A 19,592-nucleotide genomic window follows, 5' to 3' on the forward strand; every position below is an offset into this window, starting at 1 on the left:
TTAAAAAGAATGCAAATAAGAAGTGGGTGTACCCACAGGTTTATGTTTCATTTATTTGCTCTAGGGGAGTCCAATTCTATTGGCTATAATTCTCTACAGGGACTAGACAAGCTGTGTGTGGGTGCATTTTAAAGTAGGTGAATAATGCAGACTTTAAAAGAGGTTTCTACAAGTATTTGGAGGAACTTGTTTGCTGTGTTGTTTCTGCAGAACTTGCAGCTTCAGCTAGAGGTGTGAAAACTGCAAGTTGAGTGTGTGAACATCGTGCATCACATTTCATCACATATTCATCATCATTTCACTGTTTGAAAGTATGTAAACCCTTCAGAATGTTCTATATTATGTATAAATTAGACCAAAACCTTTATCAAATTTTCATGCAAATCCTTACAGTAGATAAGGAGAACCAAATAAAATGTATTTACAATTTATTTACTGAGGAAAATCCATACCAAACCGTACTGAAAACATACCAAAAACATACTGAAAACATACCAAAAACATACTGAAAACATTCCAAAAACATAACGAAAACATACTGAAAACTTAGCAAAAACATACCAAACCGTACTGAAAACATACCAAAAACATACTGAAAACATACCAAAAACATACTGAAAACATACCAAAAACATACTGAAAACATACTGAAAACTTAGCAAAAACATACCAAACCGTACTGAAAACATACCAAAAACATACTGAAAACATTCCAAAAACATAACGAAAACATACTGAAAACTTAGCAAAAACATACCAAACCGTACTGAAAACATACCAAAAACATACTGAAAACATATTAAAAACATACTGAAAACATACCAAACCGTACTGGAGACATACCAAACCGTATTGAAAACATACCAAACCGTACTGAAAACTTACCAAAAACATACTGAAAACTTACCAAAAACATACTGAAAACATACCAAACCGTACTGAAAACATACCAAACCGTACTGAAAACTTACCAAAAACATACTGAAAACATACCAAAAACATATTGAAAACATATTAAAAACATACCAAAAACATACTGAAAACATACCAAAAACATACCAAACCATACTGAAAACATACCAAAAATATACTGAAAACATATTAAAAACATACTGAAAACATACCAAAAACATACCAAACCAAACCAAACCGCACTGAAAGGATACCAAAAACATACCAAAAACATACTGAAAACATACCAAAAATGTACCAAACCGCACTGAAAGGATACCAAAAACATACTGAAAACATACCAAAAACATACTGAAAACATACCAAAAACATAACAAAAAGCATACTGAAAACATACCAAAAACATACCAAACCATACAGAAAACATAAAGAAAACATACTGAAAACATACCAAAAACATACCAAACCGTACTGAAAACATACCAAAGACATACTTAAAACATACCAAAAACATACTGAAAACATACCAAAAACATAACAAAAAACATACTGAAAACATACCAAAAACATACCAAACCATACTGAAAACATACCAAAAACATGCTGAAAACATACCAAAAACATACTGAAAACATACCAAACTGTACTGAAAACATACCAAACACATACTGAAAACATACCAAAAACATACCTAACTGTATTGAAAACATACTAAAACCATATTGAAAACATACCAAAAACATACTGAAAACATACCAAACCATATTGAAAACATACCAAACCGTACTGAAAACATACCAAACCGTACTGAAAACATACCAAAAACATGCTGAAAACATACCAAACCATATTGAAAACATACCAAACCGTACTGAAAGCATACCAAAAACATACTGAAAACATACCAAAAACATACCAAACCACTGAAAACATACCAAAAACATACCAAACCACTGAAAACATACCAAAAACATACCAAACCGTACTAAAAGCATACCAAAAACATACCAAACCGTACTAAAAGCATACCAAAAACATACTGAAAACATAGCAAAAACATACCAAACCACTGAAAACATACCAAAAACATACCAAACCGTACTAAAAGCATACCAAAAACATACTGTAAACATAGCAAAAACATACCAAACCACTGAAAACATACCAAAAACATACCAAACCACTGAAAACATACCAAAAACATACCAAACCACTGAAAACATACCAAAAACATACCGAACTGTGGGGTTTATACCGAGGTGTGAATTTTATGTACCGTTACACTCCTACTTTACTGTATAGTAACTAATGCATGTAATGTATTACTTTAGGTCAAAAATTGGATTTCTGGTCTTGACTGGGTTTCACATGTGTTATGCTAAATGTCTGATGTGATGCTGTAATCATTGCCACTAGATACAAAACCCTCTATCACATGAAAAGACGTAAGAAGTTCTGTTTGCAGTTTGTAGCTACAGGTCATGTAGGAACACAGCAAACATATGGAAGAAGCTTCTGTTCTCAGATCAGAACAAAGCTGAACTTTTTGGCCTGAATGCAAAGCAAAGCTTTGTGTGGTGGAGTAAATAAACTAACACTGCACATCATCCTGAACACACCCTGATACATGGTGAAACACTGTGAAACATGGTGGCGGCAGCATCATGCTGTGGGGATAAGCTTTTCTTCAGCAGGGACAGATTTAGGAAGCTGGTCAGAGTTGATGGATTGAAGATGGATGGAGATAAATAAATACAGAACAATCCTGGAAGAAGAAAAGCTGTTGGAGGCTGTAAAAGACTTGAGATCGTCCAGCAAGACGATGACCCTAAACATACAGCCAGAGCTACAGTGGAATGATGTAGATCAGCTGTTTTATATAAAGAAGAATGGAGTAAAAATCTCTATAGTCACTAGATGATCAAAGCTGGTAGAGACAAACCCTCTAAATCACTTACAGCTGTAACTGCAGTGAAAGGTGATTTTACGGAGTGATTACTTTTGCACGTCACGCGTATCGTTTTGGTTCCGCTTCACAGTTATGTGCTTTGATGTGTTGGTCTGTCACTTAAAATTTCAATAAAACACGTTGAATTTGTGGGTGTAGGGTGACAAAATGTGAAAGTTCAAGGGGTTGAATACTTTAGTAATCCACTGTAGCACTGAGCACTGTCTCTGAGATGTTTATGATGCTGCACATGATGCAACTCTTCCTCAACCTCTTCCTCATTCTCTGCAGTAACTAGTAAAAGAAAATATTCAGAAAAACAAAACGAGTCGGTCAGGAAAAGCACCGTGTCTACATCAACCCGTCAATTAGTATTCATGGCCCCGCCCACCTCGGCTCGGGACCGCCCACAGGCAGAGCTGAAACCAATCAGCGACGCCGTCTCATCAGATAGGAGATAACTAACAGCGCTAGGAACAGCGTGCAGTTCATTCCTGTGTTATTTGTGTGAATAACACATCAGTGTTTATATACTTTACCCAGTAATTCAGAGCTAAGAAACAAAAGATTAGAATTAGTCTATGGAGGAAAAACACCACCAGCCTTTTACTTTTGCTGTAACTCTAATAGTTTGAACTCTAATAGTTTGAACTCTAATAGTTTGAACTCTTATAGTTTGAACTCTTATAGTTTGAACTCTAAATCTTTTACTGTAACTCTAATAGTTTGAACTCTAATAGTTTGAACTCTAATATTTGGAACTCTAATGCTTTTACTGTAACTCTAATAGTTTGAACTCTAATGCTTTTACTGTAATTATAATAGTTTAAACTCTAATAGTTTAACCTCTAATGCTTTTAACTCTTATAGTTTTAACTATAATAATTTTAACTTCAATATTTTTATTTCTAATGGTTTCAACTCTAAAGGTTTTAACTCAGTTTTAACTCTAATGGTTTTAACTCTAATGCTTTTAACTAATGCTTTTAACTCTTAATAGTTTGAACTCCAATGCTTTTTACCTCTAATAGTTTAATCTCTAATGCTTTTAACTCTTATAGTTTTAACTCTAATAGTTTGAACTCTAATACAATGGTTTTGACTCTAATAGTTTTAATGTTAATAGTTTGAATTCTTATGGTTTGAACTAGAATAGTTTTATCTCTAATGGATTCAACTCTAAAGGTTTAACTCAGTTTTAACGCTAATGGTTTTAACTCTGATGCTTCTAACTCTTAATAGTGTGAACTCTAATGCTTTTTAACTCTAAAGGTTTTTACTCTTATAGTTTAACTCTAGTAGTTTAATCTCTAATGCTTTTAACTCTTATGGTTTTAACTCTAATAGTTTGAACTCTAATACAATGGTTTTGACTCTAATAGTTTTAATGTTAATAGTTTGAATTCTTATGGTTTGAACTATAATAGTTTTATCTCTTATAGTTTTAATTCTAATGGTTTTAACTCTAATGGTCTTGGTCAGGTAACTACAGTTCAAAACATGGCTAGTTTCTGGAAGCCAGACTGAAGTCTGAGATCTTTAAAAGTTTCTTCAGAATAAGTGTTAAAAATATCTGGGTAAAAACCACCACCACTTCTTACTCACTTCTTCCAACCGCCTGCTAACTTCCCTTTAGTCTTTAGTCACCCACGCTCTATTTCAGTATCTACTGTTTCAGGGTCTTCTCTTCTCAGCTCAGAAAAAAAAATCCCCTATTTTTATCTATGTGTATTTAATTAGTTTTTAAACTAAGAAACGGCTTAAACATGATCAGATTACACTCCGGTGCTTCATTTTTGATTATTATTCTGGGTCATGTTTAGACTGTTTTGACTGTTAGAAAATGATACACAGCATATATATATAGTTCTGTCTCAGTTTGTAGAGAATCACGCTATAAATCTCATCTTCACCTGTTCTAAAGTACAGGAAGTATATTCACGAGGCTACAGACGAGCTGCGCTGAGCCTATAAATACATTTTTTTCCTCTTCTTGGAGGAGACGGCATCATGTGACAGGAAGGACGTGGTGCAAGCTGTACGTCCAAATTAAGCCATAGTTTGTAGAGAAGTCACAGTTCAGTTCAGGCTGTAGATTTAGTGCTGAATGCATTAATATGCAGGGGTGCTTGAACGTTTGTGAACTGTTTATACTGCATAATCATGACCTTAAACATCACCAAAGTCTATCATAGACAAAGTAGAAAAAGAGAACTCATTACTTGCTCATTCGTTCATTGAGTAAAATAATTCAATTTTACACATTTGTGAATGGAAAATGTATGTGAACATATAGGATCAGCAGTTAGTATAAAGGTGAAATTAGAGTTATAGATTTTTAATGAATGATAATCAAGTGAAAGTGGGCGGAGCCTGTTTTATTTAAAGAACAGGTGCAAAAAAGCAAGGTGTATATAATAACAAAGGACTACTGGGTAACTTCTAAGCAACTGAAGGCCTCTCTCACATTGGCTAACACTGAACAACAATTGCAGAATATTGCTGCTCATATGCAGTTTGCTAAAAAAAAAAAAAACGTCCTGAATCGATTAGGGCTTAAGTTCCTCTAGGTCGGTGTTCAGGACTGATCTACAGTTACGGGAAATGTTTAGTTATTGCAGTTAATGCTGCAAAAGGGGGGAAAACACATCAGATACTGAATCTAAAGTTAACATACTTTTATCCTACACAATTATGTAATACTGGATCATTTTCCGCAATAAATTAATGAGCAAGTATAATAGTTTTGTCTCATTTGCGTTCTTTTGATCTACTTTAAGTACTTGGGTTAAATCTAATGATGTTTTAAGTCACATTAATACAGAAATTTAAAACCTTCTAATGTTCACAAACTTTTAAATACTACTCTAAATGTATTTTAGAATTTCATGAAATACAGGTATAGTGGGAGAGAGAGAGGCAAAGTGAGATAGAGTGAGGTAGAGTGAGGTAGAGTGAGGTAGAGGTCCACAGGGGACGCTCACACCAAGCTACTGCTTATTCTTAGCCAATCCTAGTGCTGAAAAACCTTAGGGAAGCTAAAACTAATTTATCTTCATTTATCAACGTCAAAAATGGTTCACCAATAGTCTACATATGTTTGGATGAGTAAATGTAGAGAACCTGAGAGAACTTGTGTTCTGAATTTAGATTTTTATTGAAGAAAAATGGAAATAATTACATATGGTACATCAGCACTCTTAAACTCTACAGGGACTAGGATTAGTTTTATCTGAGGAGGTGGATTAATGTAACTTTACTACCAGATGTCTGTAACATTTATAATAGACCTACACAGAGATGGGAGTAGCTACTTGATTTACACACTGTGCGATCTGTCACTGCTGAACACATGGGGTGATAAACGATATTATAACCCACTTTCAGTAATAATGAATTGTGTGGACAAAGTTGATTCACACAGGATAATTCAGTGGGAGATTTTTGGGGGACGTCTGATAATGATTACATGACCCACCTCCTCCTTCTCTACCAAATCCCCTCCAAATAGGGCTTTACCCTCAAAAATACAACACAATCCAGAGCACAATGTTTTACAAAAAGTAAAAAAAAAGGGTACTGTACAAATATACAATTTTACAATAAATAAAAAGGACAGTAAAATACACAATATTAAGCAAAGTCATTATATCAAATTTCTTAGGGCATTTTACCTCACATCTGAATCAATATTTTCATCAATATTCTTAATGTAGATCAATAGCAATATTTTATATTGTGCCTTTTGTATCACAGCATATTCAGGGACCTTTTTCTTTAGCAATCTATTGCTGAGCCGTTCACATTACCAGGCTGAAGTGACTCAAATCTGATTTTTTTTTGCTCAATGTGGTTCAGATCTGATTTTTTTCACTGCTGTGTGAACGTGCCAAATCCGATTTTTCTAATCCGATTGGAGTCACTTTTATATGTGATCCTAAATCAGATACATATCCGATCCATAGACATGCGACATGAATGTGAACGATAAAATCTGAATTCATGCGTCTTTTTGCTTTAGCATATTAGCATTAGCATTAGCATTAGCACTTTGTGCTTCTCTTCTCTCGTATCCACACTGCATCTCTTGGTGCAGCTGTGCAGCTATAGCTGCAAAAAAAAACAGCAAAAGCAAACCGCCTGTCCTTTTTTCTTTACCTCCTGGACCTGAGCATGAACTTCAGAGCAGCTGTTTACTCTCCACTCCAGCAAAATATACTCCACATATGAGCTGCTAACTCATCCATTTATAACCCTTTATAAAGCTACGAGTCTCTCCTCTCTCTAATATGAGGGGTTTTATATGTTGTTGGTGAAGAAAGAAGCGTTTATACAGGTATTAATAATTCCGGAACAGATTCGTTCACATTACACACAGATACAGATAATTTACTGTACATTTCTGAATGTGAACTGTCAAGCAAAAAATCAGATTTGAGCAACGTGGCTCGTAATGTGAACGTAGCCTTAGTTGCCTAGATAGCAATACGACAGAAACGTCCATCAGCATAGATGCTGTATATTCATGAGCACTGTTACTGTTTAAACGGCGCTCTGACTAAATACATTACTATAAATATTGAGAAATGTTGTCCTTTATTAAAAAAAGAGGTTTAAGGAATTAACCGTTCACATCACACTGAATACACCTGTGCCAATTCAGAAATTAATCATTTTAATTGCACTTAATATCTTTAATTTTGTCTGCTTACTTAGCTGTCACGGTAAGATATTACGATAATTTGAATCAATTTATGGTAATGATATTCAAATAAACGTTTATTTTCAAATCGCACCAAAATCTGCACCCCCGCCGTAAAAAAGCACCCCCTCTTAGAAGTGTATTTCTAATTAAAGTGAGCTAAAGCAGTTATCTCCACTTTTATCAGGAAGACGGTGTGTACGCACTGCACTGCAGAGAGAGGGTGCTTTTCATGGCGGGGATGCAAATTTCAGCACTATACTATATCTTGTTTATATTTCTATAATTAAATATACTCTAAAAAATAAAAACATAACAGTGCAAATTCAAACCGCAGAATACGAAGCATACACATACACAAATATATGTTTACAAAAGAAAAAAAAAAAGCTAAGACTAATATTTAACCCTTTTTTTAGCGCACAGGGAATTTATTTAAAATTGTCAGGTTTACTAATCTAGTTTTGGGTTGTAATGCTTTATCTGCAGGGTTAAAGGTCATTTTTGAAGTGTTTTTATATTATATTTTATACAATAACGGCAATACAATGGCTTCTGTGCTCAAATATATCCTATATATATATCCTATATATATATATATATATATATATATATATATATATAAAGCCAGGAAATCCTCCGGGCTGCTCAGAACGTCACGTCCTACACTTCTACATCACTTCCTGTGCGCTATGTTGTGAACTGTCCCCAGAAAACATTTTTACAAATATATATAAAATATATAAAATGTTCCTCAGTGACCACCGTGCTTTAAAGGGTTACGCAAATACAGTTAAATCTTAATTGTAAAAACAAAAATAGAAAAAAACAAATGAAAAATAAAATGTACAAAGGAAATGAAGTGACACACATACAGTGTGTTCTTTCACCAGAAATCCACCACGATTCATCCATTACACACTGATTCACACTGATTCACTACTACACACACTGCTGACTCACTGAATAAATCCAATCACACTATTTTCACTAGTGCACAAACTCACGCGCTTCCGTCCAGTGAGGCTTCGCTCAGTGCTGGCGTTTCTGCACCTGGGCGTAGATGGTTTCAGGTTGCATCTTCATAAAAATAAAAAGTTTAATTACAGCATTATCTATATTGTTTTAAATCATATCGTATGTCTTTATACGGAACCAAGCTTGTATTTCCAAAAAAAGTAATGTTTAAAAAATATAGACCCTTCAAAACATCAAAATCTAAATTTAATTGAATGTATTTCTCCTCACCTGATCAGGAACCGATTCGTAAGTGTTGGAAGGCACGCTGCTCACTGGGGATTTCGGTTGCTGTTCAGGAAATAGAACAGAATTAATATATACATCTTGGCATCATGTTCTCCTCCTCCACCAGTCTTACACACTGCTTTTGGATAACTTTATGCTGCTTTACTCCTGGTGCAAAAATTCAAGCAGTTCAGTTTGGTGGTTTGATGGTTTGTGATCATCCATCTTCCTCTTGATTATATTCCAGAGCTTTTTTAATTTGGTAAAATCAAAGAAACTCATCATTTTTAAGTGATCTCTTTCGTTCCCAGAGCTATATATATTTATATATATATAGTTTAGGTTTTTTTTTATACCTGTGTGAAAACAAACCAAACTAAACAGAGGGAGAAACTGAAGCTCCAAATAAACTGATCGAACTCATCAACTGATCCAGATCATAGAAACTAGAAACTACAACTACAGGAGTGAAAATAAAAATAGATGTTCACCCGGAGTTCAGTGTCCTGTCTGGACATTGGCTGTACAGTGCTGTACACAGTGGAGGGCCCCTCTAATGTCCTTGTAGCTGCAGGTCTTTCCTGCACACACTGCATTTAACATCATATTATATATATATATATTCAGTGAATTTAATACCAGAAGAAATCGTATTTATTAAATCTTACCCCAACATCCTGATAGATAGTGTTTTCACACTCTGCTGAAGCATTTCCTGGAGAGTTTGGAATAAAAAATAAGAAATTAATCCTGCAGGTCAGAACACGTCCTGAAACTGTCTGATTTTACTTGGTCTAGTTGATCAATATAAAGAAAAAAATGTCTGTTGAGTTGCAGCATAATTGTTTAAAATTCATACAAACAGTGTGGAACAAAACGTTTTCAGTATTTACTCTGAATGTGTCAGTATTTCACATATAGAGGAATATTAATCTTCACTTTAAACAACTTAAATAACACAATAAAAATATACATATTTTTATTAAAGATTTTGGTACTAATTTAAAATAAGACTACCTTAAGAAAGGGTTTATAAAAGGTTTACAATTAGTTTATTAATGTTTCTAATTAGGTTGTAAATGCCTTAAAAATCATGACTAATCAGTTATAACACAGTTATAACATAGAAAGGGCAACAGTATAGATGGCTGTGTATTATAGTTCACTATTTGGCAAACAACAGGTCATTGTTGCCCTTTCTACTGTACGTATGTGTTATAATATGATTATTAATGATAATAATGATTTTAAGGCATTTACAACCTACTTAACTAAGTGTAAACCATTTATAAACCCTTTATAAAGGTAGCCTTATTTTACAGTGGTACCAAGATTTTTTTTTTACATAATTTAAGCATTTAAATGATTCATTTACTTATTTTTTCATAAGAATATTAAGCAAAACACTTTCTGCATGTTCAGCAATTAATAATATTAATTTTACTCAATATTCCTCATCTTCATCTTCATATCAAGTGTAACGAGGTAAAACTTAAGCTTTAGTTCACCCTGTCACTGTAAAATATCACATAATTAATAAATAATTTTAGATTATCTCAGTATATCTTTGTAAAGAATAAAATAACAGACTGTTCCAATAAACAATTCGACATGTCTGCAGCTCTAGCTCAAGCTAAAATTGTCCACCCTGTCGTGCAGCTTTCTAGAACAGGGTGGACGTGTGCATGACAGGAAATGAAAAGTAAAAATATAAAGCGACTGAGTGATAAATTTGTCAGATGTTGAAAATGTGAAACAGCAGTGAACCTTCATAGAAGTGGGCGGCCAGCAAAAATTACACCAAGAGCACAGCGACGACTCATCCAAAAGGTCAGAAAAAAAGGTCGATTGCCTCAGTTAAGGGGTAAAAATGGAAACCAATGCTAAGCAAAAAGAACATTAAGACTCAATTTATGACTAGGACTAATGAAACAAAAGTGGAACTTATTGGAAGGTGCGTCTCCCGTTACATCTGGTGTAAAACTATAAACTAACACATAATTTCAGAAAAAAAGAACATCATACCTACAAACACATAAAACATGGTGGTGGTAGTATGATGGTCTGGAGCAGCTGAAAAACTTGCTGTGATGAATGGAACCATTCATTCCACTGTCTACCAAAAAGTCATGAAATGAACTTGGGTTCTGCAGCAGGACAATGACCCAAAACACACCAACAAGTTCACCTCTGATTGGCTGAAGAGATACACTACACTGCAAAAAAATCTGTTGGCAACACTAGACAAAATATATGTAAATTGAGACGCAAATGCCCTAAATGAGTAAAGTAAGACTTAAATCAAGCCAAAATTCCTCATTTTGTGGGTTAAATTTATATAGAGAAAAATCTGAATAACTTGACTCAGTAACAGTAAAGCAATCTTACAAAAACAATGCTTATTAAGTCAAAAATTCTTCTCAGAGAAAAATATATCATTTCACTTGCTAAGATTTTATTTTTTTTTTGCAGTGTAGTTAAACTCCTAACCTGAATCCTTTTGAGATTACTACATTTCTCTAAATAATATTGAAATAAAATTCTCCACAGTGCTGTGAAAGACTCACTGTGAGTCACTGCAAATGCATAGTGGAACAACCAGTTATTAGATTTATAAAAAAATAAAATAAATAAAAATCTTCATTTAAAAAATACTGTATTTTGTGTTTGACTAATATTTAAATTATTTTGATGTTCTTAAACATTGAAGAGTCAAACATGCAAAAAGAAGAAGAAGAAGAAGTAGAAGAATCATGAAGGGGTAAAAAGACATTTTTCACCCCGCTGTGTTTAAACCTCAGCCTGGTGTTGCTACAGCAGATGGTGGGCTACAGGAACAGGAAACCCTAAACCGACGCTGCACAGAGTGAGTCAGAGCCGCGTCGTGAGTGTGAGTTCACTAATATCAGTAGTTATTCTGTGTAATTGTGCTCTGTCTTCATTTGAACACAAAATGACGAAGAGTTCTGCTTAAATCACTAAAGATCATTAAAGAGGATGTTTATATTTAATCATTTGAATTAAAACAATCACTGTGTTTAATGAAGCGTAAAACCTGTGTGAAATCTGCTGTCCAAACTATTTATTTCATCTAATAGTGTAGAAAAACAAATTGTGTTTCTTCACAATTTGATCAAAATTGATCAAAAAAGTCTTAATGGTCAAAGTTTACTTTGATTACTTACTTTCTTTTCTGATGATCTGAATGTATACAATTTATACATTTCCTTTAATATTGTGCAAAATACAAAAATACATATTTTCTTATTGATGGCTTCTAGAACATCTGGGCTATAAGTACTATAAAGCATAATGAATAAATCTACTGTATTTGGTGAAGTGGTTGGAACACAGTTTTGACCTTATATAGTCACAGCAGTGTCTTCAGAAGCCTCTGTTCCTCCTGCTCTCTGTCTCTCACAGTGAACTTTAGTCACCGGACCCCGATTTCCCACAATGCACCTCACAAAACGTCTTACAAACAGTGTGTAACACATTATTACGCATATAGAGGAATATTAATCTTTACTTTAAATACTTTATATACATTTTACACAGTTTTCTGTGGTGTGGTGGTGGTTAAATAACCAAAGGGTTTTTTTTTGCACAAGATGGTCGCAATGCTCTTTGCTATCTTACACCCCGTCAACAGTCTATTTTCATGCCTTGCCCCCTTGCTGTTAAAATAGCGTCAGAGTTTAGGAATGTATCTACACTGATGATATGAGGTGTGGTGGTCTGGAAGTGAGGTGTGTTCAGGTAAATTGCTGGAGTGTTTTTATCTTGGTAGTGTGAAGTACAAGTGCGCCACGGACTGATTAAAACCCTGACAACTGTCAACAGTCAGAGTCCAATCCTATCTTCACTGCAAAAAATCCATTGGCAAAAAATTGACAAGCTATATGCAAAATTTTCTTAAATGAGCTGCTAGTGTATCTTCACTGTTAAAATGCGAACGCGCCAAAGTCAGAGCTCACCTGCTCTTAAAGGGAGTGACTACTGACACACTGATTTGTGGTTTATTTCACATTACACCCAAAATTAACCACACTCAGGATTAATTAAGAGAATTAGTACATGCCTTTTGCGCATTTCAAGCTGTTAAAGTCATGTAAAATCGTTTTCATATCACCAAAATTTACAGATAATTAGAGACTAAAAAGCAAAAAAATTGAGATAAAAAGCAATACCTTTCATCTTTTTTTTGCAAAAGTAGGCGATACCCAGGACAATCAGAATCAACAGAACTCCCACGACACCAATCAAGACGTACAACAGCCAATTCCACTCCTTCTGCGGGTCCCCGGGTGGGTTCTCTAATAGGAGAGAAAGGTTGGTGATGATGATACAGAAGAAATACGGTTTAATTTAAATAAAGAGGGATGTGTTTGGTCGAGTATGTGTGTACCTCCAGAATCACAGCTTTGTAATGTTATTTTCTCCTGCTTCCAGCTGACTGGGTTGCTCAGGTTACAGATAATGAGGCTGTCTTTGATTGACAGGAAGAGGGCGACGCCTCCAGGTGATGTCACGTTCTTCTCCTCACAGGTTGTATTATAACAGGTGGTGTTAATCCAGAGGTCGTGACCTCTGCAGGTGAGGGTGATGTTACAGGAGTCAGCACTTTTATAGAGAGTCAGAACTGGAGGCTCCACTGGATCTGAGGTACACACACACACGAGTTACTGAGCTGCTAATAAACAGATAATAAAAGCATTACATCATTACATAATCACCAACGGTTACCAATAACAACAACATGCTTTTATACTGTATTTAGCTGTCTAATCTACATTTAAAATAATCAGCATAATTATCTTCATTAATTTTTAATTTTTTATAATAGGCATTATATAGCCTGTAACTCTCTTTAGTGTGCATGAACGTCTACGCATAAAACATCCACAGACACACATCCAAAAAAATAAGACCTACGATCAGGTTTAAAAAAATATTTTTCCAATACAAATAAATCTTTGATTAAATGGTCTAATATCAATTTAAAGATCTTCAGATTAGTATTTTAAAATGTTTCTATTTTGTACAAAAGCAAAGCCATAATAATAGTAATTAAAAATGCAAATGTATTGAATTCATTCTTTATGTAAAGTTTAATGTTTTTAATAATGGTAAGTTCAGGTCTCTTTTTTCATATCCAAACAAAACCTCCTACTGTAACTGAAATATCACTAAATTAATCAATATGGAATGAAATCGGGAATTGAATTGAGAAGTTGAATCAGTAGTGCCTCCCAGCCCTAAAACTACTTCATAAATAATACATTTGCATGAAAAACAGCCTCAAAATTCTAGCATTAACCATTAACTGAAAGAAACTTCAAAAAGTCATGATGCAAAAACTGCAAATGTGCAGCAAGGAAAAAAAAATACATACATTCGTATTTGGATGTTCTAACAAATCAGTCAGATGTGTATCCAATAAAGAAACACATGTAATTGGTGTATGGAATTATGTTGGCTCTTGACCTCCAGAAATGTTTCAATAACATACTACAGTATTTTCTGGGATTTTTTATGTAAATAATAAAATAGGGGAATATTAAAACCCCATGAAAACACTGCTAGACTAAATAAGAAACAAATCATATTTTGGTAAGTAGAGTGGTATGGTTTGGTTGGGCACCTCTAATAATTTGTCATATTTTTGTACTTGATTTTCTGTATAAATGCCTTAGTGCTTTAGTAGATTAAGAGCAGTGTTTAGTGTTTAGTGATTAGGGTTGTTGTCTTGTTAAAGTATCCAGCCCCGGCACTTCAACTTCAACTTTTCTCACTGATTCTTCAACATTGTTCTGAAGAATCTGCTGATTTTGACTGGAATCCATGATCAGTACCTGCACTGATCCCACCAAACCCCCACAGCATGATGGAACCGGCACTAATTTTACTGTGGGGAGCAGTAACGTGTTGGAAGTTGGAATGCTGTGATCTTTTTTCACCAATTTTAGCTTCATCAGTCCACTGAACCTAATCCCAAAATGAAGCTGTTCATCTAAATGTGCTGTTAGCTTTAGCATACCTGAAGCGACTCTGTTTGTGTGCAAAGTGAGCTGAATAGTGAATAGTGAATAGTGAACGATGAACAGTGACTCTATTATCTGCAGCAGTAAGATGATGATGATGTTATAGATGTTGGAGTTGGTCTGGAGGTCTGTAGGTTCACTATAACTGTTCTCTCCATCCTTCTCCTCTGATTATCTGAGATTTTTCTTGTTCTGCAGCTTCAGATCTTTATCTAGAACTGAGTCTGTGGTTCTTCCACTTCCTCACTCTGTTCCTCACAGTGAAAACTGGATCATTTCACTTTTCAAATATCACTGGGTTCATCTGCTATATGGTATATTTAACTGAAATAACTGATCTGAACAACCAGTGATTTATAAAGGAAAATCCTGAACATTATATGGGGTGCCCTTCATAATGATACAATACATTTGGAAAAACAGCCCTACTTAAGGCTCATACATAAAACTTAGACATGAAAAGATTGCCAAGCTCAAAATCATACTAAATAAATTCAAACGATTTGTTTCATACCTAGATAAAAGAGAAAAATCCCTCAAAAAGTACAAAGCTCTTACCCCACACAGTGAGATTATACTGAGCAACAGTTGTTTCTGTTTGACTGCGCGTTATCGCTTCATACAGTCCACTATCAGTCTTCTGTAGATTCTTCAGAGTCAGACTGTAGGTTTCCTCATTAAACTCCACTCTGTCTTTATAAGGGTCATGCTTAATAATTTTACCTTTAGAAATATATCTCAGAACATTATTATTATTGTGTTTCCAGATAAAGGAAGAAAATGTCTGTTCTTTAATCTGAACGTCCAGCTGTACAGAATCTCCAACCTGCACAGACACATCACTGGATCCTGCAGAGAAAGAAGAAAGATAAAACCACTAGGGTTATTTTCTGGTGAATTTGTACTTGCCATCTTCAATAAAATGCAGAGAATATATAGTATGAGGTCAAGCCTATCAAAACCTTTACTTGTTGAAGTACATGTCGTTATACTGAGTTTAAGGTATACATTATTACTAATCCTTTCCAAAAAGAAAGATCAATGAGAGGTATTAAGAGTCAAGTGGTGCTCTGTTATCTCTCTTTTATGGTGGGAAGAAACCGATATCAATCAACAATCAATAGCCTTAAACTAATCTGTGTTTATGTAATATAATAATATAATCAGTTCCATGTGGGGTATGTATGGGTAGCCCATTTGAAAACCAGATTTTTTTTTCCATGGGTCCTATGTTGCCCCATTGGTTGTGTTAATACAAATCAGCCATTGCTGAAATTCTTACATAAAGCTGCACCATTGCACAAAGCAGAAATTGCTAGCTGGACCAAAAGATAGGTTTTTAAATATCTTGTTGAAGAATTGAGGTGAAAAAAGCAAAACGAGGCCAAATTGAGCAGTAATGTGAGCTAAAACACAACTATGAAATTTTCTTGGGCCCAATTCCCTTAGTGAAAAACAATAAAAAAGTAAAAGTATTTGCCGTTTAAAAGCTGGTAAAAGACAGTAAAAGCTGAATTATTGTGTGGACCAATCCAGAGTTAACCAGATTGTGTTCAAATGCAGGAAATTCAGTTTAATTATCACCCTCTGAACGTGGTGTATTAGTCCACAAGCTCACAAACACAGAACTTCTAAACAACTGAAGGCCTTTCTCCCATTCAGAAGTGTTAGAGGCATTTTTAATGTGGGAGGGGGCACACTGGAGGGGGGGGGGGTGGGGTAGGAAGTTTGGTCTAGGGGACTTTGGGGGGGTGGTGTTCTAGGGTTCTTACACTTTTTCCTTTTCTCTCACTCTTTTATTTGTTCTCTCTCACTCACATTTGTTCTCTTTATACCTCCGATACCTCCGACTTTTTTTCAAAATATCAAGTCTAAATGATATGCGCTTGGTGGGAACTACTTTTTCTTCCGCCTGGGTCAGTGAATAATGCGTAAGTAGCAGTGTTGGGTACGTTACTTTGAAAAAGTAGTTAGTTACAGTTACTAAAAAAAAAGTCACTGCACTAAAAAAAATTAGTTACCAGTAAAAGTAACTATTGCGTTACTATTGCGTTATGTCAATTTTTGTATTCAAAATATGTGTCTATTGTTATGTACAAACAGTCTAATCTGCTTTAACTGTTAAATTAACATATTTAAATTGTCAGCTACTATTGTGGCATTTCTTTATTCATTTAAACTAAAAATTAGTTTGTATTCTCTTATCGTAGGCTATTTGGAGAGACTACATTCATAGTTGAATCTAAATAGGATTAAGCACTCAGAAAACCCCAATCATACTTCCAAGTTTATCATAAATTAATAAATAATTTGGATACCTTGTATTATTTATGAAGCTATGATTTGAAACACACAAGATTTTATGAGTTACCACACATTTTTCTCAGTATCTGATTGGAAAGACATTCAGTGGTATCCAACATCACTAACTCTTCTTCTCTCTCTCACTCTCTTGCTGTTGATCTCTCTCTCTCTCTCTCTTTCTCTCTCACGCTCCTAACCCCGCCCCCTCAGGCTTTTGATTGATGGGCAACTGAACCAATCACTGTGCAGCAACTAAAAGGCTATAAAACAATAAAACAAACAAGGACAAAACAGATAATCCACATATTCTGCAGTGATTGTATTTCTAAATGACATTAATTGAAATTAGCCTTAAGCAATTATCATTTGCTTGTTTTTTCATTCATACTGTACATCCTCTATTTTAAAACACATTACGATTCTATTCAACATCCCGATGCACAACAGCCTCTATGGAAGATTTTTTAAATATATATTTGCATACACTTTTCTACATCAGACTTTTCCCATAGTACATGTATTAGTGCTTAGCTGCTTAGAGCTTCAGTGTTCTCCTTGTTCCTGCATGGATTTTCTCCCACAGTCCAAAATCAGGGAGATCAGTTTTATTTTTTACTCTAATATTGACCTAATGGGAATACATTTTTTTTTGTCTGTATGCCATAGAAACTCTACACCAGGAAGGGACTTGAACCCAGGACCCTATTACTGAGAGGCAGACCTGCTAATCACTAAGCTACCATGCCACCCAATTGTTTTAGCTCTTTGGCCCTATAAGTCTTACTATTTCCTGTACAGTGCCACCTGGGAAAGAGCTGATCACTTATACACAGTTATGGGAAAAGACTGTTGTAGAAAAGTGTATGCAATTATTAAAAACTGGATAAAATGGAGCTAAAACTGAAGGTAGTAAATGGACATGGAAATGCTGAATTAATGAGTTCTGCAGCAACTTTAAACACTTTAATTATAACTACATGTGCTCCTACTAGGTTTGAATAAATAACCTATAGCTACCTTTGTTAATTAGTACATTTAAATTTTTTATCCAACCCAGCTGGCATTTCAATGTTCAATTAATGTTGATTAATGTTGATGTGATGGTTGAATCAACGTTGATTTTAAAAAGTGAATCCACGTTGATATATGCAACGTTGTTTCAACGCCATACGTTCTACTTTTAATGAACCATAGCTCATTAAAAGGAGACAATCCTATTGCAGTTAGTGCAAATGGAAATAAAACACTTTTTAATTCCTCCATCCAACCGTTTTTAGAAATTATATGGTAATAAAATGTAAAATGCTGACATTATGTTGGTTCAACGTTAAAACTTCAACATTTGCACAACCATTTAACATTAAATGTTGATTCAACTTTGTTTCAACATTGAAACAACAACAGACATTAATTTAGTTATATTTTAACCACACTTTAATGTTGAAGGTCGGTTGTGTGCCAGCTGGGTACTCTCACTCATAACAGGTACATTTAAAAAAAATAAAATAATAAAACCTAAAAAATGACAGAACACGGTCATTAAATCTCTAGAGTGGATTTAGATTAAGCTGCACCGCAGACATTTGTGTGACCGAACAATGCAGAGTAAAAATGAAACTAAAGGTGGGCTTTCTGAGGGGCGGTTTTCTGCAGTGTTCCATTTTAAACTGGAAGATCTCAGTAGAAAAAAAAGTGTGAAGATCAAAAGCTTTCAGAACGCTGAACCGTGAGAAATACCCATCTCAGTAAAACATCACATTCTAGCAGCTTTTCTCTTCACTATTTAAATTTTAAACTGTTTAAAATCTCATTTTCAACACAATATTATACATAACAATCAAAATCACAAGTTACAAATTATTAAAAAGTTTGTGTTCGTTTTACAGAAGTTTAATTCAGCTCAGATTTTTCAGTAGTTTGATGAAGATCACACAGTTAAACTGAAGTAAAAGTGAAAGACTGTATAAAAGATCAGAATATACTTTATCTTACCGGTAATTACGATGAAAACGCAGAGAAGGGAGATCAGCTGTGTTACCCTCGCCATCATGCTGCATATGAGCTACTTCCTGTTCAGAGGAGGAAGTAGTGTGAAGGAGGAGGGAGGCATTTTAAACTGATTTTTTTTCATGAAAATTTCCGTAGTTTTTAATGTTTGTGACATTAGTTGGGGAATATCGTATTCAACTGAGCTCTGGATAGCACTCTGAACTTCTGCTCCAAACTGACTGATACTTTAAACTATAAAATGACATTAAACTGTAAAGTTTTAAAAGCTTTTCTGTTACTTGTAAAACTTAAAATAAAGAGATAGAAACAGAGAAAATTGCTGTTCAGGAAACAAAATAGTGATGATTACGCTGCATTAAAATATATACAACGTAGTTCAGCCACTGTCTAAACATACAAAAGTATTACAATAATCACAGCACTTATA

The 19,592-nt window shown here is 34.5% G+C and overlaps 1 protein-coding gene across 1 annotated transcript; it reads right to left on the reverse strand.

Moving 5' to 3' along the window:
• Positions 1–7,174: 7,174 nt before the first annotated feature.
• On the reverse strand, positions 7,175–19,269 carry LOC111190026 (SLAM family member 9-like). The gene is made up of 8 exons (XM_049477912.1): positions 19,148–19,269; positions 15,410–15,700; positions 13,216–13,467; positions 12,998–13,123; positions 9,476–9,522; positions 9,299–9,397; positions 8,811–8,870; positions 7,175–8,642 (listed from the first exon to the last, which is right to left on the reverse strand). Exons 1-8 carry the CDS (start codon positions 19,203–19,205, stop codon positions 8,595–8,597), a joined length of 981 nt encoding a protein of 326 aa, XP_049333869.1. The 5' UTR covers positions 19,206–19,269; the 3' UTR covers positions 7,175–8,594.
• Between the last annotated feature and the right edge of the window lie 323 nt (positions 19,270–19,592).

Source organism: Astyanax mexicanus, chromosome 4 (genome assembly GCF_023375975.1).
Source record: "Astyanax mexicanus isolate ESR-SI-001 chromosome 4, AstMex3_surface, whole genome shotgun sequence".
NCBI classification, from domain to species: Eukaryota; Metazoa; Chordata; class Actinopteri; order Characiformes; family Acestrorhamphidae; genus Astyanax; species Astyanax mexicanus.